The 24,660-nt window shown below is 44.3% G+C and overlaps 1 protein-coding gene across 2 annotated transcripts in view; it reads left to right on the plus strand.

Moving 5' to 3' along the window:
* Positions 1 to 24,660, plus strand: part of AFF3 (ALF transcription elongation factor 3) — a 579,340-nt gene that overhangs the window by 470,945 nt on the left and 83,735 nt on the right. For both annotated transcript variants that reach the window (XM_057558661.1, XM_057558662.1), the window contains exon 11: positions 2,781 to 2,821. In XM_057558661.1, coding sequence (XP_057414644.1) covers positions 2,781 to 2,821 — 41 coding nt within the window. The remainder of the gene's footprint in view (positions 1 to 2,780; positions 2,822 to 24,660) is intronic.

A 24,660-nucleotide genomic window follows, 5' to 3' on the forward strand; every position in this document is an offset into this window, starting at 1 on the left:
CAATAGACTTTAAAAAAAATTGACATCCAGGGCTGGGCGAAAATTCAGATGCCATGTGAGAGATTCCTATTGACCTTTTAGTCACATCTCCTGATTTTTGTTATTCCAGGAGTCTGTCTCCAGTGCCTCCTGCTGAGATGATAAGAGACTGTGCTGATAACACGTGCCATCTTTCCTTTGGGGAGTTCCAAATACTTTTTGTATATTTAGCCAAACATATTGTATATTTACTAGAGAGTGAAGTTCTTTTCAAGGATAACTGCTGAAAATGGAAAGCCATCTTGCTGAGGGAGGGAGAACCCTTTAGGAGATGAACCTGGGAACAATGACAGCTGCCTGTCACCTGCTGGGTGCTTTTTGTGAACGTGCTCCTGGGGTGGCCCTCGGGAGAGCACAGACAAAGGAGAGAGAGGAGAGGGCAGGGAATGCTGTCCAGGCCTTCCTCGGCTTCTCACCTCTTCCCCCTGCCACATTCAACTCCCTCAGGTGTCCCCGCAAAGAGAAAGCACTGTAGTTATTCTTCTTTTCTATCTTGAACGAATAATGTGACACTAGAATGCCAGGTCACTTGGGCTGTCATTCCCTGTAATCCAGGCAGGAGGGAGGGGACCCCTGTCCCTTGGATTGTCCACAGTAGCCTGGACCTTGACTGGCTCCCTCAGCCTCCATTTGGGGCAGGAAAGGGTAGTTTGGAAACTGAGGCCTGGGTCGAGGACCAGACTCCAGGTCCATGATATAAATGAAAGGCAGAACCTGTCCCAGAATGTAAGACTCTCAATTCTCTGTTCAACAGATTTTATGCTTTTTCCTAACTCACTGTGGTTGCGTCTCTTGTGGAATTATCTAAGTTTCTCTGACTAATTTACTTTCCATTCGTGGTGCCAGGCCCAGGAGCTCATGTTCCCTGGGTTCTTTCTTTCAGATCTGCCTTTCATTGCTACTTTGCTGCAGCATCTCCACAGAGACACGCTTGTCAATTGAAGGGGACAGTTCCTGATTGTACAAGGGGACCTTCCTGACGTTTGGAAAGTGTTAGCATCCCTGGGGCCAGGCACTAACTGCCAGTAGTGATCCCCTCATGAGTGTGACATGCAGAAACACCCCGACTCAATTCCAGACGCTCCTGGGGTTGGGGGGAGGGTAGCCCAGGTGAGAACCACTGCCAGGGGCTCGGACAGGCCCTTTCTCCACCGTCTAGTGCAGGACCACCAGTGCCTCTTCTCGCCTGACCACATTTCAGTGGGAAGGATCCCCTAAGTGATTCATTCGTTGATGTTTACTCTGCAGATACTTCCAGAGCACCTGCTAACAGCTCCACACCGTTTGAGGAGCTGTAGATCTACCAGCCATTAGTCACCACTCATGTCTGCCCCTTCCTAGCTCTGTCCTACCTTCATCTTTTTATTTGCATGTTACTTCGTAAATGTCTGCCAGTCATCCCTGGACCTCTATTCTGACTCCCTACATGGGGGCTCAGCTTGTCCAGGACAATGACCACTTCTGCTTTTGCTTTTTTCCTCCTGAGACCCCAGAGCAATCATCTTCATGTAGTAGGAATTCAGTAAGTGTTGGTCTGACTGCCTGATCCAAGGATATGCAACTATCACCAAGGGTGTATTTCTTTTCTGTAATAGAGATAATGGTTCTGATGTGTCATTTTTTCTAATCTGAAGATTCGGTTTTGTCTGCCACCCACCTGTGATGAGGAATAGCGTGGGAAACATTGGTGTCCCTGGTAAACAGTAAATTTGACATACGTCATGTCCAAGGTGAAGATGGACTGTAGACACTCCTTATTTCCTGCGTGCACCCTGAGGAAGCCTTGGTCTTTGAGGCCATGCTTTGATCCCCTCCCAATTATGACTTCTCAGTCAGAGAAGTCTTTTTCTGCCTTCCGTAGATTCAGAGTGCTTGGCAGCATAAGGCAAACAGACAAAAAAATGGGACAGACAGACGAAAGGAAAGTGAGTGCAAAACTGGGAGAATCTGAGGGAGGCCTTCTTATTTCCTTTTTTCTTTTAATGTTTATATTATGGAAAATTTCAAACACACAAAAATTCCCAGAATACTGTACTATTCCCCCAGTGTTCTTGTCACCTAGCTTCAACAGTTATCAACCCAAGGCCATCTCATTTCATTTATATGCCTACCTACCCTCTCTTCCCTCCAATTGTATTATTTTAAATCCCAGCATCGTGTAATTGTATTCATAAATATTTCAATATGAATCTCTAAAAGACTCTCTATAAAAACATTGCCACAGTTACGTTACTGTGTCTAAAACATAGCAACAATCTCCTAATATCATCACATAGCCAGTCAGTGTTCCAATATCCAATTGTGATCCTTTTATCAATAAATCTGAAAACCAGGTCCAAAATTATACCTTCATAAGAAAAGAAGCTGCAAAGGAACCAAAACAGATCTTTTCCTTACAGGAAAGTAGAATAAAGCAATGGTAAAAGTGAATTCCGGAAGTAAAGATGAAATAGCTCCGATGAGTACCACGTCTCCTGAGACGTGTCCAACCTCACCTGTGGAGTATGTCCAGTCTCCTCAAGCTCGCCCCCTGGTGGCAGGTGTGACCCATGAGGGCTTCCGGTAACTCTTCAGAAATGTTCGTTTCCTAACACGAGAGGATTCTCTACTGTGTTACTAGTAGTTTCATATTTGGCCACCTGGCAGAAGTGTGGGTGACACAGGGTTTCTTTTTAAGTATTGATCGAGCACGTAATTTTAAAGTCAGAATATTAAATAAACATCTCTGCCCTTTCTTCCAGCAGGCAGCCCAGAGAACGGCTCTCCACGCTCTGTCTGACAGGTACATTTTGTCATTTTTATGAACTATAAATTGTTTTATGAAACATTGAGCCCTATTTACTGTGGCATATAATTCATAATCGGATTTTGTCCCTAAAGTATCTGTGAACTGTGATGTTAAACATTTTGCATGCTTCAATTTGTCATGCATGTGTGGAGTTTATTACTGTAAAAATCGCCGTGTTGTATTTCATAGAAAGTATGAAGAATCCCTTGTTGTACAATGAAACAGGAGACAAGAAACTTGGAGGGAAAGTCCTGAATGGTGCAGTAAATTCTGAACTTTGGAACTGGTTGAGATCTAAGCTCATTTTTCAACAATAAGTACTTCATTTATTCTGGGATGTTTTCTTCAGACTTTTTTCCCACATCATTTCCCTGAGAGCTATCTGTCTTCTGATGAGATTCTCTCTCGAAATTTACTTTATGCACGGAACCCAGTTCATGGTGCTGCATGCCTGACTTTTTACTCCTTGCTCTGGCTTGTTTTTTCTAACTTGTGTTATTGAATGAGATATGTAAAGCTAATCAGTAAACGTACTCCAGCTGTATTTCACGTCTTCCTTTGCCTATAAGACTGTTCAAAAATATTTGAATGGGGATATATAAAGTTACTTTCTAGAATAGACCAGACCATCTCTTGGTTTGGGTTGGTTTTTGATTTCTCATTTGCCGAAAAGTGTGTGTGTGTGTGTGTGTGTGTGTGTGTGTGTGTGTGTGTGTGTGTGTGTGTGTGTGTTTTAAAGAACCATCAGGAGGTAAAGATGAAGCTTTGTTTTCTCTCCACAAGTGAGGTTCTCACAGGGCTGGAAACAGCCGAAGGAGCTGTTCACCTCAGCGGGCTGGCAGGCCTCTCGGCATTGTCTAGCTACCACCACCCCCCTCCCTTCCTTCCCAGTTCTTTTCTGTGGAATGAGCAATAATTGACTGTGTAAACCAGCTCAGTTCAATGCTTCTCCAAGGTAAAACCTGTCACTTAGGCGAATTATCTGTGCTCATGGGTGAAAAGCGTTTTCTCGATGGTGGCAGGCTGAGCCCAAGTGTTTTGATTCCAATTGAAAAGCCTTCCCCATGACAACCACACAAGCCTGTGGGCTCTAAGAGTGGCTGCCACGTGATCTTCTGGGGTTGCTTCTGGGATTTTCACAAAAGCTGATAACTGTACTGCTTCTGAGTCTGTTGGTAGAAAGAAGAGAGACTCTGGATCAAAACACACTTAAAATCTGACACATTAATTCTTTTCCTCTACATATTTCTTCTTTCCCTTTGACTTTTCTTCTTCCGTGATTCCTTCAACAAAATGCATTGAGAAGCAAGAGAAAGCCCTCAGTTGACAATATTATGCCTCTGCCAATGGTGACGAGGTTTCTCTTTGGGGTGATAAAAATGGTGTAAAATTAGATTATGGTGAAGACTTCACAACCCAGTAAATATACTAAAAACAATTGAATTGCATGCTTTAAATGGGTGAGCTTTATGGTATATAAATTACATTTCAATGTGTGTGTGTAATATACACAATGTGTGTGTAAATGTAATATAAATTACATTTCAATGCTACATATCTAGACACAAAATATCTTTATAACCTTTGGTAGAATGAATCAAGAACCATTTTTAAAAACATGGACTCCCCTTGAAGACATGATTGTAGGTACAAAGACAAGTCATCAGAAACTAGGACTGGTATATTCTAAGGCTTCTCCCCAAAAGATACATGACTTTGTCCTGGGTAGAAAATGTGCATAGATTTTCATGATGAGCAACGCTATTACCTTTGACATTTTCTGATCTTCTCTCAAAAACCCCTCCTGAAGCCCAATAATTAATTGACTAGTAAGTTAGTATCTTAGCCCTTGTTCTTATATAACCACTTAATGCAGATACTGTGAGGAAAAAAAAGTTCATTCCCTAGAAACAGAAAAACAGAGGTTCCCATTGTCACTGCTCTTCTAACGAATTTCCCTGTCTTCAGACGTAACTGAGCATTTCCCTCTAACTCTAACAGTTTTTCTGTTCACAATGGGAGGAACTCAGCGCCTCTCAAAGTAATGGGCTGACTTTGCCTACTATTCTAGCAATGCATTTGTGTAAAGCTACTTCTCTGTGCTTTTCCTGTTTTATGTTTTCCATTAATTCAGGAACACATGAGTATTTCCATGAGTGAGAAGTCTCTGTAATTGTTGGGAGATACAATTAAGAACCCTTCTTCAAAATAAGGACTTGTAACACCTACTGAATTAATTGGATTCATGTTTTCTAGTTTCTTAAATTAGAGAATGCTAACTTAACACATGACAGATGTCATTTTCTATCACATTATCTATTCTGTTAAATAAACTAGTCTTTTCTAGAAAATGAGGGATGTGGCTTTGGGTCCAACCACCATATGACTTGCCTAAAATTCTGTCTGTCCCAAGAACCACCTCAGGTTGGGAAGGGAATTGAGTAAAAATTCCCCTCCAGGTTGTGCCCTTCCCAAGGTAGAGATCTAACCCCAGTATCTCTGGCTACTTACAGCCTGGTGGTGATCTATTATACATTCATTAACGCAGACTCTTCTGGTTTCCTAATCTCTTTTTTCAGCCCGTTATCACCTCTTGATATAAAATTCCATAATGATTAGGCAGCAATTTTGTTTCTGTCCGAGAAAAAGAAGGAGCACTTTTCAGGCCTTCAAAGTTGCTTCCTGAGTTCTGCGATTCTGGAGTTGGACAGAAAGCCCATGCTGGCTTGTATCAGGCTACCATGTGACGCTGAGGTGTCCCACTGGCTTGCTCCTCTCTGGGCCTGTGTCACTTCCGTTTAACCTTATAACTGCCTAAGTACCTGGTGAACACAGGACGTGTGATCCAGGAGGAGAGCTGTTTTGTCTCAAGATGTACAACTTGATGATGAAATGGGATTCACTTGACTGGGATTGTAGGGGGGATGTGAGTTTACACTGTAAACTCTGTACACTGTAAACAGTTGTCCTCTGCTTCCCCGTAAGAAAGCCTTCCTTCGAGGCTTGGGGACCTGGCCTAATGGGACTAGATATAGGGAAAAGGGGTGTCGTTTCCCTCTATGAGGGCAGATAGAAATCTCATCCCCGTGGGGTGTCAGAGGGTAGAGGATATCCAGGGGATATCCAGACATCTTCTGAAGGTCAGTCTTGTCTATCTTTTCATTGCTCCAGCTTCCTGGTTTCCAGGGGCGTTCAGCAGAAATCCAGCATCTGACAGTTGCGATTGTAATGCTTTCAAGTTCAGTGAGTCCTCAGTAGTCAATACACAACCTTGATCATTTAAAACTCTGATACTGCCATCACTAAAATATAAAAAGCATCTGTGGTCACTCCCATAGAAAACCTTTTGCCTTCTTTGACTTTGTCTGAGTGATGGGCTTAGTTGATGGTTCAGCCAAAATAACCCAAATGCTCCACAAATCCAAACAGGATCCCAACAGCGAGGCAAATGTGGGCTTTGGCCCAACTCACCCATGCCACCTGCAGCAATGGGAAGGGTGTGTGAAGGTGGGATGGTGGCTTGGGTTTTGTTCTTTGCTACTGCTGCCTGTAGAATTTTTCATCCATCTGTTTTATGCCATTGAGAGGCAGCTGGCCTACCAGAGGCCTGCCAATGTCCCAAATAATGAAAAAGCAGGACACCAGGGCAGGAAGAGGTGGCAAAATTCTCAGCAAGGTAAACCAATCAATTACAAGAAAACCTCCCTTTGCAGAAGGGCATACTCCTTTTTTTTTTTTTTTTTTTTTTGGTGGAAAGTAAAGTTTGCTTTATTTTGGATGCCGGCAACTGGAGGGAGGTGCAGACGCGTGTCCAAAGGCCGACTCACCCCCCCGACAACCAGCGGGCAAGAGCTTTCATAGGCAAAGAGAGGGTGCTACACGCAGAAACAGCACAGGCAGCTCTGACCGTCATCGAGAAATTGGTCATTGGTGGTCTGACCAGCACCATCTTGATTGTTTTAGGTACAGTTAACCTTCAGTTCCCGGGTCGGTTTGTTCCCATTTCCTTGAGGCCAATTCTCGGAATTGTGGCAGCTTATGTCATGGCTACAGCTTGGTCATCATGTAGTTAACTTCTTCCACCTGGTGAGGGTTTCAGTATGTGTAAGACAGCTCACAGGATATGGCTCAGAATATTATCCAGAGCCCTTGAGAGGGAAATAAATGTCCTTGACTTTGCTTACTGACTAAACTGTTATCGTTTTGTCCTGTTTGACTGCTTTTCTTTGCTTCTACATTTTCTCACGGCTCTGATTAAACTTATTCTTTGGCTAAAGTTTTTACGCAGACAAAAGATAGGAGGATATATGGGGGTGGGGGAAGGACCATAGGGTCCTGTTTCATTTCACTCCCCATTGCCCTCTCCCCTGGCAAATGCCAAACCACTTTCTCTCTGTGAATTTGCCTCTTTGGGGTATTTCATGTAAATGGAATCCTACGAAATACACTCTTGTGTTTGGCTTCTTTCACTGAGCATGTTTTCAAGGTTTATCTGTGTTGTAGCATGTATTAGTACTTCATTCCTTTTTGGGGGGGGGGATGTCTTATCAGTTGTCAAATTAATTTATTCTAAATTGCCAGTGTAATTTTTTTTGGAATTTTATTTTATTTTTTTATACAGCAGGTTCTTATTAGTTATCCATTTTATACATATTAGTGTTTACATGTCAATCCCAATCTCCCAATTCATCCCACCATCACGCCCCCACCCCCCCCCGCCACTTTCCCCCTTGGTGTCCATACATTTGTTCTCCACATCTGTGTCTCAATTTCTGCCCTGCAAACCAGTTCATCTGTACCATTTTTCTAGGTCCCACATATATGTGTTAATATATGTTATTTGTTTTTCTCTTTCTGACTTAACTTCACTCTGTATGACAGTCTCTAGATTCATCCACGTCTCTACAAATGACCCAATTTCATCCCTTTTTATGGCTGAGTAATATTCCATTGTGTATATGTACCACATCTTTATCCATTCGTCTGTTGATGGGCATTTAGGTTGCTTCCCTGGCGTGGCTATTGTAAATAGTGCTGCAATGAACATTGGGGTGCATGTGTCTTTCTGAATTATGGTTTTCTCTGGGTGTATGCCCAGTAGTGGGATTTCTGGGTCATATGGTAATTCTATTTTTACTTTTTTAAGGAACCTCCATGCTGTTCTCCATAGTGACTATATCAATTTACATTCCCACCAGCAGTGCAAGAGGGTTCCGTTTTCTCCACACCCTCTCCAGCATTTGTTGTTTGTAGATTTTCTGATGATGCCCATTCTAACTGGTGTGAGGTGATACCTCATTGTAGTTTTTTTTTTTTTTCTCATTGTAGTTTTGATTTGCATTTCTCTAATAAATTAGTGATGTTGAGCAGCTTTCCATGTGCTTTTTGGCCATCTGTATGTCTTCTTTGGAGAAATGTCTATTTAGGTCTTCTGCCCATTTTTTGATTGGGTTGTTTGTTTTTTTAATATTGAGCTGCATGAGCTGTTTATATATTTTGGAGATTAATCCTTTGTCCATTGATTTGTTTGCAAATACTTTCTCCCATTCTGAGGGTTGTCTTTTTGTCTTGTTTGTAGTTTCCTTTGCTTTGCAAAAGGTTTTAAGTTTCATTAGGTCCCATTTGTTTATTTTTGGTTCTATTTCCATTACTCTAGGAGGTGGATCAAAAAAGATCTTGCTGTGATTTATGTCAAAGAGTGTTCTTCCTATGTTTTCCTCTAAGAGTTTTATAGTTTCCAGTCTTACATTTAGGTCTCGAATCCATTTTGAGTTTATTTTTGTGTATGGTGTTAAGGAGTGTTCTAATTTCATTCTTTTATGTGTAGCTGTCCAGTTTTCCCAGCACCACTTATTGCAGAGGCTGTCTTTTCTCCATTGCATATCCTTGCCTCCTTTGTCATACATTAGTTGACCATGGGTACATGGGTTTATCTCTGGGCTTTCTATCCTGTTCCATTGATCTATATTTCTGTTTTTGTGCCAGTACCATATTGTCTTGATTCCTGTAGCTTTGTAGTATAGTCTGAAGTCAGGGAGTCTGATTCCTCCATCTCCGTTTTTTTCCCTCAAGACTGCTTTGGCTATTCGGGGTCTTCTGTGTCTCCATACAAATTTTAAGATTTTTTGTTCTAGTTCCGTAAAAAATGCCATTGGTAATTTGATAGGGATTGCTTTGGGTTGTATAGTCATTTTTACAATATTTATTCTTCCAATCCAAGAACATGGTATATCTCTCCATCTGTTTGTATCATCTTTTTTTTTTTTTAATTTATTTATTTATTTTTCGCTGTGTTGGGTCTTCGTTTCTGTGCGAGGGCTTTCTCTAGTTGCGGCAAGCAGGGGCCACTCTTCATTGCGGTGCGCGGGCCTCTCACTATCGCGGCCTCTCTTGTTGCGGAGCACAGGCTCCAGACGCGCAGGCTCAGTAGTTGTGGCTCACGGGCCTAGTTGCTCCGTGGCATGTGGGATCTTCCCAGACCAGGGCTCGAACCCGTGTCCCCTGCATCGGCAGGCAGATTCTCAACCACTGTGCCACCAGGGAAGCCCTTGTATCATCTTTAATTTCTTTCATCAATGTCTTGTAGTTTTCTGCATACAGGTCTTTTGTCTCCCTAGGTAGGTTTATTCCTAGGTATTTTATTCTTTTTGTTGCAACGGTAAATGGGAGTGTTTCCTTAATTTCTGTTTCAGATTTTTCATAATTAGTGTATAGGAATGCAAGAGATTTCTGTGCATTAATTTTGCATCCTGCTACGTTACCAAATTCACTGATTAGCTCTAGTAGTTTTCTGGTAGCATCTTTAGGATTCTCTATGTATACTATCATGTCATCTGCAAACAGTGACAGTTTTACTTCTTCTTTTCCAATTTGTATGCCTTTTATTTCTTTTTTCTTCTCTAATTGTCATGTCTAGGACTTCCAAAACTATGTTGAATAGTAGTGGTGAGAGTGGACATCCTTGTCTGTTCCTAATCTAAGAGGAAATGCTTTCAGTTTTTCACCATTGAGTATGATGTTTGCTGTGGGTTTGTCATATGTGGCCTTTATTATGTTGAGATAGGTTCCCTCTATGCCCACTTTCTGGAGAGTTTTTATCATAAATGGGTGTTGAATTTTGTCAAAAGGTTTTTCTGCACCTATTGAGATGATCATATGGTTCTTATTCTTCAATTTGTTAATATGGTTTATCACATTGATTGATTTGTGTATATTGAAGAATCCTTGCATCCCTGGGATAAATCCCACTTGATCATGGTGTATGATCCTTTTAATGTGTTGTTGGCTTCTGTTTACTAGTATTTTGTTGAGGATTTTTGCATCTATATTCATCAGTGATATTGGTCTGTAATTTGCTTTTTTTGTAGTATCTTTGTCTGGTTTTGGTATCAGGGTGATGGTGGCCTCATAGAATGAGTTTGGGAATGTTCTTTCCTCTGCAGATTTTTGGAAGAGTTTGAGAAGGATGGGTGTTAGCTCTTCTCTAAATGTTTGATAGAATTTACCTGTGAAGCCATCTGGTCCTGGGCTTTTGTTTGTTGGAAGATTTTTTTTTTATTTTTTATTTATTTTTTTACTTATTTATTTATGGCTGTGTTGGGTCTTCGTTTCTGTGTGAGGGCTCCCTCTAGTTGCGGCAAGCGGGGGCCACTCTTCATCGCGGTGCATGGGCCTCTCACTATCGCGGCCTCTCTTGTTACGGAGCACAGGCTCCAGAGGCGCAGGCTCAGCAATTGTGGCTCACAGGCCCAGTTGCTCCGAGGCATGTGGGATCCTCCCAGACCAGGGCTCGAACCCATGTCCCCTGCATTGGCAGGCAGACTCTCAACCACTGCACCACCAGGGAAGCCCTGTTGGAAGATTTTTAATCACAGTTTCAATTTCATTACTTGTGATTGGTCTGTTCATATTTTCTATTTTTTCCTGGTTCAGTCTTGGAAGGTTATACCTTTCTAAGAATTTGTCCATTTCTTCCAGGTTGTCCATTTTATTGGCATAGAGTTGCTTGTAGTAGTCTCTTAGGATGCTTTGTGTTTCTGCAGTGTCTGTTGTAACTTCTCCTTTTTCATTTCTAATTTTATTGATTTGAGTCCTCTCTCTCTTTTTCTTGATGAGTCTAGCTAAAGGTTTATCAATATTGTTTATCTTCTCAAAGAACCAGCTTTTAGTTTTATTGATCTTTGCTATTGTTTTCTTTATTTCTATTTCATTGATTTCTGCTCTGATCTTTATGATTTCTATCCTTCTGCTAACTTTGGGTTTTGTTTGTTCTTCTTTCTCTAGTTCCTGTAGGTGTAAGGTTAGATTGTTTATTTGAGATGTTGTTTCTTGAGGTAGGCTTGTATTGTTATAAACTTCCCTCTTTGACCTGCTTTTGCTGCACCCCATAGGTTTTGGATCGTCATGTTTTCATTGTCATTTGTCTCTAGGTATTTTTTGATTTCCTCTTTGATTTCTTCAGTGCTCTCTTGGTTATTTAGTAATGTATTGTTTAGCCTCCATGTGTTTGTGTTTTTTACGTTTTTTTCCCTGTAATTGATTTCTTATCTCATAGCGTAGTGGTCAGAAAAGATGCTTGATATGATTTCAATTTTCTTAAATGTACTGACGCTTGATTTGTGACCCAAGGTGTGGTCTATCCTGGAGAATGTTTCATGTGCACTTGAGAAGAAAGTGTAATCTGCTGTTTTTGGATGGAATGTCCTATAAATGTCAATTAAATCTATCTGGTCTATTGTGACATTTAAAGCTTGTGTTGCCTTATGAATTTTCTGTTTGGATGATCTGTCCATTGGTGTAAGTGAGGTGTTAAAGTCCCCCACTATTATTGTGTTACTGTCGATTTCCTCTTTTATAGCTGTTAGCAGTTGCCTTATGTATTGAGGTGCTCCTATGTTGGGTGCATATATATTTATAATTGTTATATCTTCTTCTTGGATTGATCCCTTGATCATTATGTAGTGTCCTTCCTTGTCTCTTGGAACATTCTTTATTTTAAAGTCTATTTTATCTGATATGAGTATTGCTACTCCAGCTTTCTTTTGATTTCCATTTGCATGGAATATCTTTTTCCATCCCCTCACTTCCAGTCTGTATGTGTCCCTAGGTATGAAGTGGGTCTCTTGTAGACAACATATATATGAGTCCTGTTTTTGTATCCATTCAGCGAGCCTGTGTCTTTTGGTTGGAGCAGTTAATGCATTCATATTTAAGGTAATTATTGATATGTATGTTCCTATGACCATTTTCTTAATTGTTTTGGGTTTGTTTTTGTAGGTCCTTTTCTTCTCTTGTGTTTCCCACTTAGAGAAGTTCCTTTAGCATTCGTTGTAGAGCTGGTTTGGTGGTGCTGCATTCTCTTAGCTTTTGCTTGTCTGTAAAGCTTTTGATTTCTCCGTCGAATCTGAATGAGATCCTTGCTGGGTAGAGTAATCTTGGTTGTAGGTTCTTCCCCTTTCATCACTTTAAATATGTCATGCCACTCCCTTCTGGCTTGTAGAGTTTCTGCTGAGAAATCAGCTGTTAACCTTATGGGAGTTCCCTTGTATGTTATTTGTCATTTTCCCTTGCTGCTTTCAGTAATTTTTCTTTGTCTTTAATTTTTGCCAATTTGATTACTATGTGTCTCAGCGTGTTTCTCCTTGGGTTTATCCTGTATGGGACTGTCTGTGCTTCCTGGACTTGGGTGGCTATTTCCTTTCCCATGTTACGGGAGTTTTTGACTATAATCTCTTCAAATATTTTCTCTGGTCCTTTCTCTCTCTCTTCTCCTTCTGGGACCCCTATAATGCGAACGTTGTTGCGTTTAATGTTGTCCCAGAGGACTCTTAGGCTGTCTTCATTTCTTATCATGCTTTTTTCTTTATTCTGCTCCGCAGCAGTGAATTCCACCATTCTGTCTTCCAGGTCACTTATCCGTTTTTCTGCCTCAGTTATTCTGCTGTTGATTCCTTCCAGTGTATTTTTCATTTCAGTTATTGTATTGTTCATCTCTGTTTGTTTGTTCTTTAATTCTTCTAGGTCTTTGTTAAACATTTCTTGCATCTTCTCGATCTTTGCCTCCATTCTTTTTCCGAGGTCCTGGATCATCTTCACTATCATTATTCTGAATTCTTTTTCTGGAAGGTTGCCTATCTCCACTTCATTTAGTTGTTTTTCTGGGGTTTTATCTTGTTCCTTCATCTGGTACATAGCCCTCTGCCTTTTCATCATGTCTATCTTTCTATGAATGTGGTTTTCGTTCCACAGGCTGCAGGATTGTAGTTCTTCTTGCTTCTGCTGTCTGCCCTCTGGTGGATGAGGCTGTCTGAGAGGCTTGTGCAAGTTTCCTGATGGGAGGGACTGGTGGTGGGTAGAGCTGGCTGTTGCTCTGGTGGGCAGAGCTCAGTAAAACTTTAATCCGCTTGACTGCTGATGGGTGGGGCTGAGTTCCCTCCCTGTTGGTTGGCCTGAGGCAACCCAACACTGGAGCCCACCCGAGCTCTTTGGTGGGGCTAATGGCAGACTCTGGGAGGGCTCACGCCAAAGAGTACTTCCCAGAACTTCTGCTGTCAGTGTCCTTGTCCTCATGGTGAGACACAGTCACCTCCCGCCTCTGCAGGAGACCCTCCAACACTAGCAGGTAGGTCTGGTTCAGTGTCCTGTGGAGTCACTGCTCCTTCCCCTGGGTCCTGATGCGCACACTACTTTGTGTGTGCCCTCCAAGAGTGGGGTCTCTGTTTCCCCCAGTCCTGTTGAAGTCCTGCAGTCAAATCCCGCTAGCCTTCAAAGTCTGATTCTCTAGGAATTCCTTCTCCCATTGCTGGACCCCCAGGTTGGGAAGCGTGACGTGGGGCTCAGAACCTTCACTCCAGTGGGTGGACTTCCGTGGTGTAAGTGTTCTCCAGTTTGTGAGTCACCCACCCAGCGGTTATGGGAGTTGATTTTATTGTGATTGCGCCCCTCCTACCGTCTCATTGCGTCTTCTCCTTTGCCTTTGGATGTGGGGTATCTTTTCTGGTGAGTTCCAGCGCCTTCCTGTCGATGATTGTTCAGCAGTTAGTTGTGGTTCCGGTGCTCTCGCAAGAGGGAGTGAGAGCACGTCCTTCTACTCCGCCATCGTGAACCGGTCTCTCCCATTCTCCTTCTTATTCACTCCTTAGGATGTGCCTCTCAGGTGTCTCTTCCTTGTACATATTATTGTGCTAGATGGGGTAGAGAGGCAGAGAAGAATTGGGATAAATGGGCTTTGAGGGTCGTTTCTAAGGGTGTGTCTTTGGTATCGACACTGCCGCATCACAGGTAATGTGGAGAATATGCAAAGTGCTGTTAGGAGAAGGCAGGATATGTGTGCAGCATGTGAAGTGCCTCTGAAAACCATTAACTTCCCTTCCCAAGTAGTAAATAGTAGATAACTGTGATCAAAAAAAGGGTTCATGTGATTTATCAAGCTGAGCGACTGTGCATCTGCAGAAGAGCTGGAGGTCAATCTTGAAATCCAGGGCAAGAGGAGCACTAGGCAATTGCCAGGACTAAGAAGTTAATCATCCCCTTGGACCGCTTCCATCTGTCTCAGAGCGACGGAACTGCTGCAGAGCGAGCAGGGATGCTTTATAGCCAGAGATCAGGAATTAATATTTTCTGTGAAACCTCCAGCATCGTTTTCAGTAACTTGGGTTTTATAAAAATGGAGCATAATTTCATATGAATAAATCACATTCGGCTAGGAAGATGAGAAGCTGGGGAAAAAAAATTGTGCTTGACTTTAAAAGAAAAAAAAAAAAAGGAACGAGCAAGAAAGCCAACATGAAAACAGTTGTTGAAGCCATGGCACTGGGAGGGTGCAAATGGCCATGTGGTTAAATTGTACATATAATCATCTTCTGAAATGTCAGCCTATGACTCCAGAAATGGCTACATTTTTACAGCCTTGGAGATGCATCACCAGATTGTAACCTGTTTGCCCATCTGGCAATATCTCAGGTCTGAGATCCATTTATATTGGAATCCAAACAACTGCCATTGACTTATTCATTTGTGCCACGAGGCTTTATTGATTATGTCCTGTGTGCACAGCGGGCACTGGGCTGGGGCAGGTGGACGGTGGTAAGAAGCAGCCAGCCCTCTGCTCGTGGCCTCCCCGACCGCGGCTTTGCAAAGAGAAAGGCCTTGTTAGCTGCATGCATCTGCTCACCTCAATTTTTTTAAAAATTTTATTTATTTATTTATTTATTTATGGCTGTGTTGGGTCTTCGTTTCTGTGCAAGGGCTTTCTCCAGTTGCGGCAAGTGGGGGCCACTCTTCATCGCGGTGCGCGGGCCTCTCACTATCGCGGCCTCTCTTGTTGCGGAGCACAGGCTCCAGACGCGCAGGCTCAGTAATTGTGGCTCACAGGCCTAGTTGCTCTGCGGCATGTGGGATGTTCCCAGACCAGGGCTCGAACCCGTGTCCCCTGCATTGGCAGGCAGACTCTCAACCACTGCGCCACCAGGGAAGCCCATGCTCACCACAGTTTTGCCCTTCCTCAAATAAACCTCACCCATCAAATCTCCTCTTCCCATTAGGGAGAATATAATGAAATTAAGTAAGTGAGGAATCATGTAAAATGAAGTGGTCACCTCCATATGAGTGTGATCTGTGTCTGGAAGCGGGGCTGGTAATGAATGGTCCCACGACCCACGGGGAGGGCAGGCTAGGCATCTGATGGCAGGGAGGGGGCTTTGCATTCAGCCTCATCTTCCTGACCTGTCGCCAAGTGGACCAGCTTCAGCCAAACCAAGGGAACGTGCTGGGAGTGGCCACCAGCACCGAAGGGTGTCTTTCCAGGTCACATTTTACATACTGTCCCTGAAGTCTGAAGAAGAAAGTCACAGTTGCCAGGCACTGGTAACGGTTGGCCTCGTCTCTAAGGGTCCAGAAAGGGGGCTTGGGGGACTTTTAAGAAAGTTTCACATTTCCCACTTGGAAGATGACAAGGTAGCAGGAGGACATGTATCAGCCCCACCTTCGAGACCCACAGTGGTCTCCAGTCTCTCCAGTGCAGGGGCTTCTGATGATGAAGTCTTTTTGGTAAAACTTTTTTAAAGAGCTTTAGAGTTTAGAAGCCCTATCTCATTGGCTATCTCATTTTGTGATCCCACAATAACCCTATGAGATAGAAAGGACCCATTTTACAGATAAGAAAACTGAGCCTGTGACAGGTGATGGACTCACCGCAGGTCACAAGGTAGCAAGTGGCAGAGCTGGGACTAGACTCCAGGTCCTCTGACTTGTGTGGAGTAGAATTCTCTCATCCCCATTACGCAGCAAGGAAACAGGCTTGGATGGGGTCAGAGGCAGGTCGCTCAGGCCACGTTTTATATTGTAACAAATAGCTTAGTCTGCACTACTACTTTGTTTCTACTAATAATTATAATAATCCGTACATTTCTTGCCTAGCTGTCTTTTTATCCCTAGCACCTAGCACAGTTCCTGGCAGTTAGGAGGTACAATAAGTTATTTGATGAATGAAAGAAAACGATGAACAAATGAATGAGTGAATCAGAACCCATGTTTTGTGGTTAAGCAATGGCAAATTTGGGCTTAAAATAGAAAATAGTTTTCTGAAACTATGGCTGTCCGCCATTGCAGCAGACCGTCTCAGGAGGCAGAGTTCGATGGTCAGGGACTTAAAAGAAAAAAAAAAAAAAAACCCTTCAAAAGATTGAAAGCATCCAGTGCGATTCAATTAGAGTGAAATTAAATTCTTAGAAATCAGTAACCAGAGAGAACTGTAGGATGCCTTAGAGAAGTTTCCAGCCCGGAGATGATCCCTGGCTGCTTCCTGTCTCCCCCTCCCCACTCCTCATTGCTGTGCTTCCCACCGTGGACGCGATTTAAGATGCTCTCTCACATTATCTCCACCAATTATTCATGTTTCTTTTTTTCCTTCCTTCATTTGATGCACATTTATAGTGCGGACCCCCTACAATGGGTAAGGGCGTCACGTCAGTCTCTGTGGTAGACACGAAAATGCTTTACCCATGCATCCCACTCTCCAGGAGTTTACGGGTGGTAGCGGAAACATGCGCAGATCTACTGCGTGTATTAAATGTCAACGTGTGCTTGTGTGGTCCTGGGCCTTGTTAGTACAGCAGTTGCGTGTAGGTACACCACCAAGCATTTCACATGCATCACTTATCATTAATCCTCACGATAACCCACTCAGCCAGGAAGGAGGAATTCAATATTAGGGCCTTAAAGAGATGGACATTTATTTCATTTCATTTTCCAAATACCCTCCCTAGAATCCTAGTGAATCTGGGTTTACAGAGACACGTAAGTGACCCACAGTCTTATGTCTGTAAAGCTGCCGCGTGGCCTGTCTGGCTCTAGCTGATGCTCTTAGCAGCTTCAGTAACATCCTCCCACCCCATCAAGTTATAAAGAGATCATTGTCCCCGGGGGGATGCAGGTAGAACCGAAGTCCTCTCAGAGCAGAGCAAGGGGCACGGGGAGGGGGCATTTGAAGTAGCGTGTGAAGGAGGGGAGCATCAGGGGACCCAAGAGCGGAAAGGGGAAGAACGGCTTTCTCTGCAGACAGAACGAGCGCCCTGAGCAAGGCAAGGCTGGGGGGTCAACAGGGGGCAGCAGGCCCTTCGTTCCTCTGGGGTGTGGGCATCCAGAGGGATAGGGGTCTGGGAGCCAGCTCTCCACACCACCACCCCTGCTGCCCCAGTGCAGGAGGCAGGGGAGCTGGGTTTCCCTCAAACATGGGATCAAGCCTCACCTTCCACGGAAACCTTAACTAACCACCTACCCTGAGTCCTACAATCCTGTTCCATCAGTACCTCATGGAATTGCTGACGTAGGCCTGCTTCTGCCCTCGGCTCACTTTATGTGTTTGTGTGTGTTCTCAACAACGGGTGGAGAACAGGAGCCACGTCGTGAATAGTAGGTAATTCTGTATACAGAATGACTGCTCAGATGTAAGCTATTGTATATAGGACGGATAAACAAGGTCCTACTGTATAGCACAGGGAAATATATTCAATATCCTATTATAAACCATAATGGAAAAGAGTATAAAAAAAGCATGTGTAATATATATGGAATATGATGAACCTAGGGGCAGGACAGGAATAAAGACACAGACTTAGAGAATGGACTTGAGGACACGGGGAGGGGGAAGGGTAAGCTGGGACGAAGTGAGAGAGTGGCATGGACATATATACGCTGCCAAATGTAAAATAGGTAGCTAGTGGGAAGCAGCCGCATAGCACAGGGAGATCAGCTCGGTGCTTTGGGACCACCTAGAGGGGTGGGATAAGGAGGGTGGGAGGGAGACGCAAGAGGGAGGGGATATGGAGATATATGTATACGTATAGCTGATTCACTTTGTTATAGAGCAGAAACTAACACACCATTGTAAAGCAATTATACTCCAATAAAGATGTTTAAAAAAAAAAGGCATGTGTATATGTATATGTATAACTGAATCACTTTGCTGTACAGGAGAAATTAACACAACATTATAAATCACCTATACTTCAACTAAAAAAAAAAAGAAAGAATGCTCAATGATGACTTACTCAATGCCTTTCAAGCATGAAAGACCAAGAATTCAAATTATGCCACTCATCTCTACTGCCATGATAAGGAGGGGGGAAAACTGGCCCAGCTTTCCCTAATCACTTTTTTACAAGACGTCATGAAGGAAGCATGGGATTTTGAATCCTTGAGCTTGGGCTGGAACTTACTTTGGGCAAAGTATTTATCCATCTGAGTCTGAACTCTCACAATTGCATAAACAGGATGGTGATAATGTCCTCCTTGTTAGGCTTATGGACAGATTAAATGAGGCGATAAATAGAAAAAGTGCTTTGTTAATCTATCCATACAATAGTAATTACTCTGTTGCATCACTAAGAAAATCCACTCATCAAGGTACCATGAGGTACTCTTTAAGTCCTGCCAGGAAGCTTAAAAACAAAGAGGAAAATATGACAGAGTGGATTTAATTTATGAAACCATGAATAACTAATAGTATGGAGCGTGTTTTTACCTTGACATTATAGAAAAATAAATATCAACAAAGCCCAAGAACTATCCCTTACTATTGCTCGTTCCATCCCTACTTTGTAATAGGTTCTAATCTAGCCTGTTCTCCCATCAAAGCCCTAACTGTGGGTCTCTGGGTCCTGGGTAAGTTCACCTCGACCCCTGAGGAGGCAGCAACCCGTGTCTCCTACATCAGCATCCTACTTCACTCACCTGGAAAAGTCATCCTGGTTCATTTCCGGATACCTTTTCCAGCTGATCCCTGAAGAATTGGATTCATCTTATTATTTTCAAAGTAAATCATCCTTATTTCAAAAGCAAACAGTGACTCTCAGATAACATGGGGGATCCCTGGTAGAGATCTGTTTGGGGGCCCTGTAAAGAGAGAAGAACACTAACTGAGCCTCTGTGTGAGCTCTCTTCTCTAACGGGGCCAGCGGTACCCATGGACATTTACAAAAGTGGACACACTCTCCTTACTGCTTTTTCTTAACTGCCACCTAAGTGTCCCCGACCGCCCTTCGGTGACTGTTAGCCCAGCTGACTGCATCAGCATCGTAAACAAACGTAGGCTGTCGAATCTAAAACTCAGCTTTTAAAAAGTTCCCCTAAGTACTGGGCTTCCCTGGTGGCTCAGTGGTTGAGAATCCACCTCCCAATGCAGGGGACCCGGGTTCGATCCCTGGTCCCAGAAGATCCCACATGCCACGGAGCAACTAAGCCCGTGCACCACAACTACTGAGCCTGCGCTCTAGAGCCAGCGAGCCACAACTACTGAGCCTGTGAGCCACAACTACTGAGCCCGCATGACACAACTACTGAAGCCCATGCGCCTAGAGCCCGCGCTCTGCAACAACCACAATGAGAAGCCTGCTCACCACAACGAAGACCCAACGCAGCCTAAAATAAATAAATAAATAAAATAAATTTATTATAAAAAAAAAAAAGTCCCCCTAAGTACTAATTCCCACCATAAAACTTAATGGCTCCAGAGAAGACATTGAATTCTATCAGGTAAATAACACACATTTTAAAAGGTCCCAAACATGTATTTTACACAATAGAACAGAGCAGCCTGGAAGAAACTGTTAACAGTCTTTTGAGTAAATGAATAACAAGTTGTATGAAGCCACTAATTACCTGTTAAGATGGTTTAGTGGGGTGGGGATGCCTGCAGGTTCTTGTGGACCCGCTGCCTGAGGTCTGGGCGAGGAGGATGCAACCCGGAGGGACCTCTGGGTGAAAGGAGGTGTTAACCCTTTTAGTCAATGCCCACAGTTGCCAGGAACCTAAAGGAGCAGATGGGGTGATGCGAGCAGGACATACTTAGCGGGGTTTAACCTCTTTCAAAAAGAATGAAAATAAACGGTTTACTATGGGATTATGTGAAATCATCTGTGTGAGACTTTTGAAAAGTGTAAAGCACTATTGAATGTAAAGAATCTTTCATTCACTAAAAAAGAAAAAAAATTTAAGGAATGGTAGTGGTGACAGCTGCACAACGATGTGAATATATTTAATGCCACCGAATTTTTCACTTAAAAGTGGGTAAAATCATAAATTTTGTATGTATATTTGCCACAATAAAAAAGAAAAAATGACTACATCTCTGCACGTACTACTATCCCCAGGTCTTCAGGGTGGTCCCTTCTCTCAAATTTGTCTAGAGTGGGAAGCAGGCGTCTCTCTCCCAGGATTGAGGTGCTAGATTCCAGCCTGGAGATTTCTTCCTTCCTTCCTTCTCTCCTAGCAGAGGTGCCTCTGGTATCCTGTGCTGGACAGACCCACCGTCCCTCCCCTGCTCTTGTTACTGACTCAGATCCTTGGACTCTTTAATCAATAGAAGTTGATAAGATGACAGACAAGAAATTCAGGCAGGGCTTCACTGGGACTCGTGCTGCAGCACAAGGGAGCGAAAACAAGTAACAGGTGCCCTTGCTCACTCCCCGAGGAGAGGGGACGAGCTGGTCTGTTAAGTGGGGTGAAAGTAGAGGTGGATCTGTGGGTGGGGCCGGAGGGGGGGCTTAGGTGGTGTGCCCACCCCCTTGGTGGTGTCACGTACAGGGATCATGCGCAGGACCCTGCTTTTGCTCCCGACAGCTCAGAAGTGGCACTTGATTAGTGGCCTTTTGGTATCTTACTGTTCATAACTGCCCTGACTGTGCATGCGTGCAGTTATTTTTCGTCCCTTATAGTTCCTTTGTATTCTGTTCTGGAGGAGATGTTTGTCCAGGTGCAAGCCCTGCAGCCAAGGGTCCCAGGTCCCAGCCCACCTCCCTCCTATCGCCAGGGATCTGTGGCTGCAGAAGAACTAAGCTCATCGTCCACACCGCCTGGTTTAACCAGCCTCAGGAAAGGGACCAGAGGAACAAGACACCCCATGGATGGAGTGACCTAACAGTTAGGACCATCCCTTAGGTTACTAGCTTGGACCCGTTGCCGTCCACACGGTGTTCCTCTCTTCTGGACTCGTTCCTTCAGACTAAGTTGATAGAGCTGCAGGTGGTAAAATATTTAGATAACAGAACTGGAAGTTGTTTTGGCTGGAAGGCTTTGTCTCTGTGTGTTACCTCTTTTGAACACTGTGTTGCATCACTTCTAGACCAAGGACGATGGTACCGTGTACGTCTGATGTTTGTTGTTCACTTAAGTTTTAATGCATCCCCCCCAAATTTATTTATTTATTTATTTATTTATTTATTTATGGCTGTGTTGGGTCTTCGTTTGTGTGCGAGGGCTTTCTCTAGTTGCGGCAAGTGGGGGCCACTCCTCATCGCGGTGCGCGGGCCTCTCACTATCGCGGCCTCTCTTGTTGCGGAGCACAGGCTCCAGACGCGCAGGCTCAGTAGTTGTGGCTCACGGGCCCAGTTGCTCCGCGGCATGTGGGATCCTCCCAGATCAGGGCTCGAACCCAAGTCCCCCACATTGGCAGGCGGACTCTCAACCACTGCACCCCCAGGGATGCCCCCCCCAAATTTTTAATGTATCCAATACATGAGACATCTCCAAGTTAAAATTAAGAGAAATAAAAGACTGTGTAATGAGCATAGTTTTCAATATTTCTCAATACTGCCTATTCCTTTTTAAAAATATGTATTGCTGGAGACACTACTTTGGAAAAGATCCCTGGTGTTCTCCTTACTTGCTGCAAGTAGTAAATCTTTCCTTTTCTTAAAAAGAAATATATATACACACACACACACGTATTTATATATATATATATATAAACATATTTGTATATATATCTGAAGTGGAATTATGCCTGTACTTTCTTGAATAACTACTTAGATTGAATTAAGCACTTGCTGTCCTGCACTGAATGTGTTGATGATTGGTTATTAGTGGTCAGTTCTATTCAAATATTTAAAGTGATTACACATGAAGATATAATGCAGTCTCCCCCGCCTCCCCCCTTTTTAAACTTTGCATTCACACTGACTCAGATCTGGGAAATTGAACGAACGTAAAAGAAACCCAAGAGCAACCAATCATATATTTTACAGAAAAAATTCACAAAAGGTGCATATTTAATACCCACGTATATTTCTTAACACACTGAGGCCACTGTCTGTAGCTCTTTCACTGGTGTCTGTGCCTTTAATAAATGGAGGGCAGCTGGAGAAACATTTGTAGTGGGGTGGGTAGTTTTAAAACGAATAGATTAGTGGTGTTTTTTGTTTTGTTTTGTTTTGTTTAAAACCAAACTCCTTAGCTGCTTTTGATGAAAGTTTATTTAAATCGTGACACCACAACTGTTTTTTGTTTTGTTTTGTTTTTAATCTCCTTTTAGTGGAGAAAACTAGCCAAAGCCCTGGAGCCTTCTTTCTCTGCTTTAAGAGCCTTTCAGGCCAGCACCTCTCCATCCCCCTTATTCCCTCCCAGACAGTCCCACCCAGGCCGGTTCGCTCTCGGGATGCTGAGCCAGCTGGAGCGAGCTGCCCATCCTGCTGCTAACTCTGGGCATGGGGCCTGCCCCTCCGCCTCCGACCCCTCACCGCTCGCCTCCTGTGACTCAGGCCTCTGGCGTCCCCCAGAGGCAGCCTTGGGCCAGCGTTGGTCGGCTTGCCCGCTGGCTCTACTGACTGGGTTTTGGAGCCTGATGAGCTCCCCTGCTGGTGTTGAAAGGTTAACGTGCCCCCCCTGGAGGGGAGCAGGCTGACCTTTCCCGTGCTGGCTACCGGGCCAGCTGCCATACCGGATCCTCCCGTTGGCCGGCAGAACACGGCGCCCGCCTCTGCCCTCATCAGCCGGCATCGGAGCCCGGCCATCTGCATCCCTGTTGTTCCGGGTCTACCACCTAACCTGAGCAGATTCCTGAACCTTGCCTCCCCTCCCTGTAATTCTCCGTGGCCTTGAGTTTCACTATTCACGCTGCCCGGTACCCATTGCTCCTCCCGTCCTGAGAGACAGCGTTCGGTACGTCAACGCTCATTAATTAATTAGAGGTCAGTTGGGTTAAATGTTGAAACCAGACCAACTCCTTGGGAAGGGAAAGGCCATGGCCCCTTTTCCCATCTCACAGACCAGGTCCGCCTGCTTGCTGGCCCCGCTCCGCTAACTGGATGGGGCCCCCAGAAGCCCAGCCCAGGCCTGGAGTCCAGAGGCCCCGCTTGACCTCCCTGTGGCCCCATTTGCCCTGCTCATGGCCAGGGAGCCTCTTTAGGCCATGGCTCCTCATCTTAAAATGAAGATATAACCCCTGTTCAGCCAGCCCAATCCAGGTGCCAGGGGGAGGGAAGGCGGATAGAATGCGTGAAGGCCCTGTCAGCCGTGGACGCTACACAGGCACAGAGAACTGGGGTATTTATTAGTTTTTGCAGGGCTGTGTGAAGGAGGTCCCATTTTCTTTGAGTCATTGCACAGCCACTGAACTGTTTAATAGAATTCTGAAAGGACAGCCAAGTGGGCCTTTGGTGTGGTTGGAAGACGAGCACAAAGCTGAATGATACCCCAGCCCTCTGACAGGGGCCCGTGGTCTTCAGGGTCACCCCCAGGCCTCCAAGAGTCCCATGGCCACCACACCCTGTCCTGCGCTGGGACTTGATGTCATAATCCCACTTCATCCCCCCGCCTGCCCTCTGGGGTAGGTGTCACTGCCCCTACTTTCCACACTGGGAAACTGAGGCCTGGAGGATGGAGTCATGTGCCCAAGGTGGCTGGAGCCCAGGTTTTGGGGCGGCAGTGTGGCCTTGCAGACCGAGCAGGTGGCGAAGGGCCCCATCCTTGCTCTGCCTACGGAATCCCCTTGAAACAGGACAAAACCCAGCCTGCCGCGGCCTTGCACTCACGACACAGGCCTGAGCACCGCGTGCAGGGCCATGAGCTGCCCTTGCCCGTGTGTCAGAGCGGAGGCACGTTTAATCACGTTTCATCTTTGTCCGCTTCACGTTTGAATGTAAAACAGGAATGACCACACGCCCACGAAGGATCCTGCTGGGGGCTTGTGTGTTAGGACAGACCTCATCCAGTTCTGTTCTCTTCAAGAAAGTACTTCTAGGGATCTCAGCCTTCCTTCTGTGCTCTGTGCTTAAAATAGAAGATGGCAGAAAACTTGAAAAGCACTGTGGTCGTGCTTAGATGGATTTATACGATGAGGAAAGGAGAGCCAAGCCAGCGTGATTGCCTAAGACTTATATTTCTTGAAGATTTTTTTTCCTTCCAACTGGCTGGAGAAATATTAGCTATTCACTAACATTTCAAAATGAAGGCCACATTTTGCTCACATCCCTACAGCAACTCTGTGCCCCTGTGAGTCTTTAAAATGTGAACCTGCCCGTATGTTGTTCCTTTGCTCACCGGTCATCCTGACTGCCTTG

This window comes from Balaenoptera acutorostrata, chromosome 12, assembly GCF_949987535.1.
Source record: "Balaenoptera acutorostrata chromosome 12, mBalAcu1.1, whole genome shotgun sequence".
NCBI classification, from domain to species: Eukaryota; Metazoa; Chordata; class Mammalia; order Artiodactyla; family Balaenopteridae; genus Balaenoptera; species Balaenoptera acutorostrata.